The sequence below is a fragment of the Penaeus vannamei genome, chromosome 21, assembly GCF_042767895.1.
Source record: "Penaeus vannamei isolate JL-2024 chromosome 21, ASM4276789v1, whole genome shotgun sequence".
NCBI lineage: Eukaryota > Metazoa > Arthropoda > Malacostraca > Decapoda > Penaeidae > Penaeus > Penaeus vannamei.
In genome coordinates this window covers 30,284,454-30,291,059 of record NC_091569.1, presented here as the reverse complement: position 1 = coordinate 30,291,059, position 6,606 = coordinate 30,284,454, and the positions used below count along the sequence as shown (strand labels likewise).

The window sequence follows — 6,606 nt, the reverse complement described above, 5'->3', positions numbered from 1 at the left end:
ATATTCCAAAATTCTTGCTGAGCTTCACTTAACATCCCCTTAAACTGAGCGAATGCCAATAGAACACAAAATTTTGGTGAGATGTCTTCAAATTCAATTGCTTTTAATATTTCCCAACCTATCCAGATTTGAATAGATTTCTTTCCAGAATCAAAATATTCATTCATTCCCACAGAGTATTTTCATTTCAACCACAAGACTCCGTGGTAAACCCAATGTTTGCTTATCCACATATCTGATGAATAAATGTAATGCCATCACTAGAATTTCCAAATATATATATAATCCACACAGCTTATCGGAAAGAAATGAATTTACCTTCAACAACATGGAGGAAACGGGTAAAAACCACAAAGAAAGGGCACAGCAGAGGAAACTTGCTAACTGGATCTTCAACCAGTCTTTTCATGGACGACACTTCATCTTCAAGCACATACCATATCTAAACTTTTCAAGGTTAGTATGCTGAGGTCGGTGTGCCATTCTGTGTCGAGATTCATCAGGATCAAAGTTGAACCGGCCTTTGGTAACTTACCCGGCATTGATGTGAACTAGCTGAATGAAAGCAAAATTAAGATTTGGGATATTCCCTTGGCTTGACCAGTATACAAATATGAATATATATATACATACATGCATATATATATATATATATATATATATATATATATATATATATATATATATATATATATATATACAAATAACCAAGAAAAGAAAGAGAACGCTTTGACCAATGGATACATCATAGACCTGAAACCTAAAAGACGCCTTGTGCTCTTAGGTTAGGTTACTGGGAGCCTAGTTGGATCAACATAGTACGCCATCCGGTTAAAAGACTGATCAGCCATTACTATTTCAAGAAGCCTCTGCAAACCTTGGATGTGTGCATCGACAAGTCTGCAAGTTCCAAAGGGGGAGAGAGAGGATAGTTTCACAGATCTCTTACTTCTGTGGGTTTAGCACTTAGTGTAGGTGAGTTTAAAAAACTCAAAAACTCAAAATATTGCTAGCTTGCCTAATTCACTCTAGAAATCTTCTTAATACGTATATGTTGTGTGACAACATTAATATTATGCTCCTTTCAACCTAAGCGACTGAAATTGCTCGATCTTCCCCGACACTGATACCTAGGTCGAACATTACTTCGCAAACGTTCCAAGTGGCCAAGCAAGTGGTTGAGAGGGCCTTCGTGGTTGTGGGACTCCAAGAGGACCTTCAGAGCACGCTTCTGGTCTTGGAACACCTGATTCCCAATTTCTTCTCTGGTGCTTCGAAACTGAGTGAGTTTGTACTACACACACTCTTGTGAAGTTGTGGAGAATTCTGGGGTTAAATACTACTTCATACCACACCTGTGGGAAATTTCCTAAACCAACCATTCACAAATGGGCACCATCATATTCAGCTCTCCACGAGACCTGTTGATTATATTGGAGGGCCGCTCAGACATAATCAACGATCAAGCGTTGATTCGCATAGGAATGGCATGGCGTTTATGTTCAGCCTCCTCTCTTCCTCTACCCATATAATTGTAATTTAAAACATACGAAATAATTAATATAGAAACAGTTCCACCACTCTTTTTTTGTCAATAAGTGAAATCATACATTCCGAATCCTAAAAAGGACACAAAATATTAAGGTCAAAACAATTAATAAACCGTTCGATCAGAAATAAGGAGAGAAAAACCAAAACACGCGTCTCTCTCGTACATCTTTCGAAAGTTGCATATTCAAAAACTGTAAATTAACCTTTCCACTTAACAATCTTCATAATATTAACTTAATTATTTTTAATTCACAACAAATTAGGCATATAGATTACATTGCACATACAAAGTTTAAATTTTCCCACAAAAGTGAAGGCGTTTGATATGCTTTCTTTGCAAATATGAGTGGGAATATTATGATAAATCTAACCGAATGTGCCGTTCCGAACAATCTGACGAATATACACCAACAGCTGCTCAGAAAGAGAGACACCATCATGGAGTAACCAAAATAAGAGAACCACATTTGATTCAATTTCCCCTATTATTTTTCTCCAGTGGCAAATGCACAGAACTCGCCCTATTTAAAGTCACCTCCTTCAATCCACACAGATTACGAGAATTGGAACATCCAAACCTCGAAGCCACCGACATCGAACCGAACATTAGCCGCCCTCGAACGCAGACTTAAAGTGGACATTGAATTCTACCATTATCTTCAACAGCGATTCTACAAGCAGCTAGAGGAAGTCAAGGGACATTACAGAGGTCTTAAGATATAAATAGTAATTGCTACTTCCACGTGTTGGCATGGTTTTGTATGTCACTTCATAATAGCAAATGAATAAATGTTTAGAGGTGGAAATGAATGCCCATGAACCACCAAATAATGTAAAAAAAAAAAAAAAGAGTTCTAATTTAATTAAACAATACAGCTCAAGTTTAATGCTATTTTACTCATTAATTCTTGCTACACATTTGTGCACACACACATATTCAAAAAGGTATACACAAAAAAATGCACACTAACACACATACATACACACAAACATACACACTCATATATGTATATATATATGTATATATACATACATACATATATATATATATATATATATATATATATATATATATATATATATATATATATATATATATATATATATATATATATATATTTTGTATATATACAGGTGTGTGTGTGTATGCTTGCTTTCAATATATAAGTATTCATACATATATATATATATATATATATATATATATATATATATATATATATATATATATATATATATATATAAATAGAATGCATATATATTCATATATACGTATATATAATCTATATATATACATATATATACGTAATTTTGTATATATATATATATATATATATATATATATATATATATATGTTATTATTAATATATCTATGTAATTCTATATATGTTATCATATATATATATATGTAATTATATATATATGGAATACATATATGTATATATGTAAGTGATGTATATATATATATACAAATATATATATATATATATATATATATATATATATATATATATATATATATATATATATATATATATATATATACATATATATATATATATATATATATATATATATATATATATATATATATACATGTATATATATATATTATTTATTTATTTATTTATTTATTTATATATTTATATATTTATATATATTTATTTATATATATATATATATATATATATATATATATATATATATATATATGTATTCATATATATAATGTATATATATGTATATACATACATATATATATATATATATATATATATATATATATATATATATATATATATATATATATATAAATATACATACATACATACATACATACATATATATATATATATATATATATATATATATATATATATATATGTACATATGCATACATACATACATACATACATACATACATACATACATACATATATATATATATATATATATATATATATATATATATATATATATATATCCATAAACATATATATTACATACATATAAATACATATTACATATATATACACATACATACATACATACATATATATATATATATATATATATATATATATATATATATATATATATATATATATATATATATATATATATATATATATATATATATGCATATATTCATGCATATGTGTGTCTACATATGGAATATGTATATATATATTGTTAAGCAGAACTCAAATTTGAATTTGGAGCGCAAACTGGCGTGCCTTGCGTCTAATTTTGATTTATGTTTATGGCTCATAGGGAATGGAAATGGATTCTCTTAAGTTACTGATATGTATTTGAGAAGTTTATTGTGATAGCCATAACTATAGGATTGGTGATCATATATTTTTTGTACGTAAGTGGACGTAACTGGTTTGCAATATCTGCGAGGAGCGTCTTTTTTGACAAGGTCGTAGCTAAGCTTTTTAGGAGGTCGGATGCTGGTTTATTTTGATCTTGGAAATGACTTGTTTAATGGCCAGAGTGGTTACATCTTTAGATTGTTTTTCCAGCGCTGTTCTTGTATTTATTGATGTGCTTTGGATGTACTGAATAGTGGAATATTTTGGTGTAACAAGAAATTAAGAGATTTTTGGTACACTAGTCTGAACGGATTAATTGCTTTTCTCTTGAGGATTGCTCACTTTTCGATTTATATATTTTGTGTGACCGTTTCCATGACTGAGTATGGAAACCTTTCCCTCTCCTGTCCCACTGACCCTACTACCCTACCCGATAACCTTGACCCTTGCCTGCTCCACTCTGGAGAATACTCGTTACTTCAGTGCCCTTGCTTCACTCGCTTTGCATCAGGTGACCTATTTGTAGTCTTCGCTGAATCTTGCTAATGAATTATAAGATGTGTGCATATGTATATATATACATAACTATAATTATGTATATATATGTATATATATGTATGTTTGTGTATATATATGTATGTGTGTCTGTATTTAGGTGAGCTACATCTTCATTTACAGATTTATGATATGCTCATTTGAATGCCATGTAGTTCATTGTCTTAGGTTAGTAGATAATGAAAATCTTATATTACTTGTTCGAAAAAAATCGTACTTGCAATAATGTAAAATTAAGATTATCTGCCAGGTCCCGTATTTACACAGCCGTAAAATAGACAGTGGTAAGCCAGATTGAAGCAAAATGAAAACGTTTTTGTCAGGATTTATTAACGCTATCAGTGTGTTTGTTGCCATACACTGGTGTTGGTGACCATGTTGAAGTGATACAAGTAACGTCAGTAGTCATAACTTAACCTTACTTACAGCTGGAATCATAAGCATGGTGGGGCAGCAAAGTCCACAGCCACAGACCCCGTTTAATATATAAGATGCAATAATTCTCTCTAATATTGTAAATGACAACCTTGTATTATGTCTTCAAATTTGTATGTGATGATATGCGTTGATTTATTATGTTTGATAATGGAAATATTCTTAAGGCCTCAAGGCTCATTGGTAGAGATTCATGTCAGCGATAAAATAAAAAGTAGAAATACTTTATGCAAATTAGGAATCAACACTCGAAAAAGTACAGTAGCCTGCCTAGAAGATGAATTACAATTATGGATAAAGCTTTTTATATTATCACTATTATTATTATTATCATTTTAGCAGTATATCCTCTTTATAAGGTCTTTTATGCAGTTCGGAGTATTGGTTCTTGGCATAACGAATCGGAAAAACCTCATTACCGGCCTCTAGTCTATGCAAATGATTTATAACTGATGACTGCCTTTGGATATTAGCTCTGCCTAATTAAAACTATTGATCGGCAAATGTTAAGGCGGAATGCCACGGCGAGCGGACTTCTTAAGACCTAAGACGTTTTGTTACTTGAAACGCTATTTCGAATGAATTATACGAAGCATCAATGTTAACTAAATGATTTGCCAAAATATGAATAACAGACATAATTATATATTTTCTAAATTCTGAACCCTTATAAATTTCTATCATATTACACTCCACTGCCATCTATTATATGAATTTTTGAATATCATATATGCCCATTTATGAACGCTTCAGTAGAAAAAAATAAAACAAAATCAGCATGCTTTAAAACATTTACATTCACAGTATATTGTTCACTTTTTTTAATACTCATACTTTTTAAAATGAAATTTATCTATTAATAATAAAATCATCTATTAATGCTCTCTTTCTCTCTCATTATTAGCAAATACCATAACAGATAACCATAATGTTCATTATGATTACACCCATCAGTTTTTAATTACCGTAAGTGCAAACACTCTTTAATCAGCTTTATTCAAATTGTGTGAAATAAAAATGTTATTCCAGCGTGTTGTTGCTTCGAGCGGTGACCGCCTCCTCCCCCTGGCTGAACTGCAGGAGAATCACCAGATACGTGGCGATGAAGCTTGCAATCTGTTGGAGTATGCAGTGTTGATATTTAGTTTGGATTTATTGGATTGCGCGCGGTGGACAGGTTGTGGATGAGGGGACGCCTGTGCTCTATATACATACTATTGTTGGCATGTGTGAAAATATTAGTTTGTATTAGATACACGCATACACGTGCGCGCACACACACATAAAACTCACACACACACACACACACACACACACACACACACACGCACGCACGCACACACACATACGCGCACACACACACACACACACACATATACGCGCACGCACGACGCACACACACACATATACACACAACACACACGCGTACGCACACATATACACTTTCCCACACACGCATGACCCCTCCACACACACAGACAGACATACCACCCAACCTCTACACACACACACACACACACACGCCTACGCAAACATACCGATCCACCCCTGCATACACACAAGCACACTTCTGTCCATCAACTGACTGCTCCCAGATTTCAAAAGGTTATCTTAGCACTGTGACACTGACTCCGACGAGCCTGCCCTTGGCGATGACGAAGAGCTGCCTCATGCTGAAGTCGGGGTACGAGGTCATCAGCTCTAGGAGTCGGCCTGACTGCGGGAGGGAAGGAACGCTCATGAATA

At 32.2% G+C, this 6,606-nt stretch overlaps 1 protein-coding gene and 1 long non-coding RNA gene across 2 annotated transcripts in view; one reads left to right on the top strand and one right to left on the bottom strand.

Moving 5' to 3' along the window:
• The first annotated feature begins 203 nt into the window (after positions 1-203).
• LOC138865613 (uncharacterized) lies at positions 204-2,414 on the top strand. The gene is made up of 4 exons (XR_011399429.1): positions 204-456; positions 785-975; positions 1,135-1,283; positions 2,105-2,414. It is a non-coding gene; the product is annotated as an uncharacterized lncRNA (long non-coding RNA).
• Positions 2,415-4,743: 2,329 nt separating this feature from the next.
• The window catches only part of LOC138865612 (uncharacterized), a 6,829-nt gene continuing 4,966 nt past the window's right edge, over positions 4,744-6,606 (bottom strand). Inside the window, exons 3-4 of the mRNA XM_070136315.1 lie at positions 6,491-6,577; positions 4,744-5,976 (exon numbers count right to left, since the gene is read on the bottom strand). Coding sequence (XP_069992416.1) covers positions 5,881-5,976; positions 6,491-6,577 — 183 coding nt within the window. The 3' untranslated portion in view covers positions 4,744-5,880. The remainder of the gene's footprint in view (positions 5,977-6,490; positions 6,578-6,606) is intronic.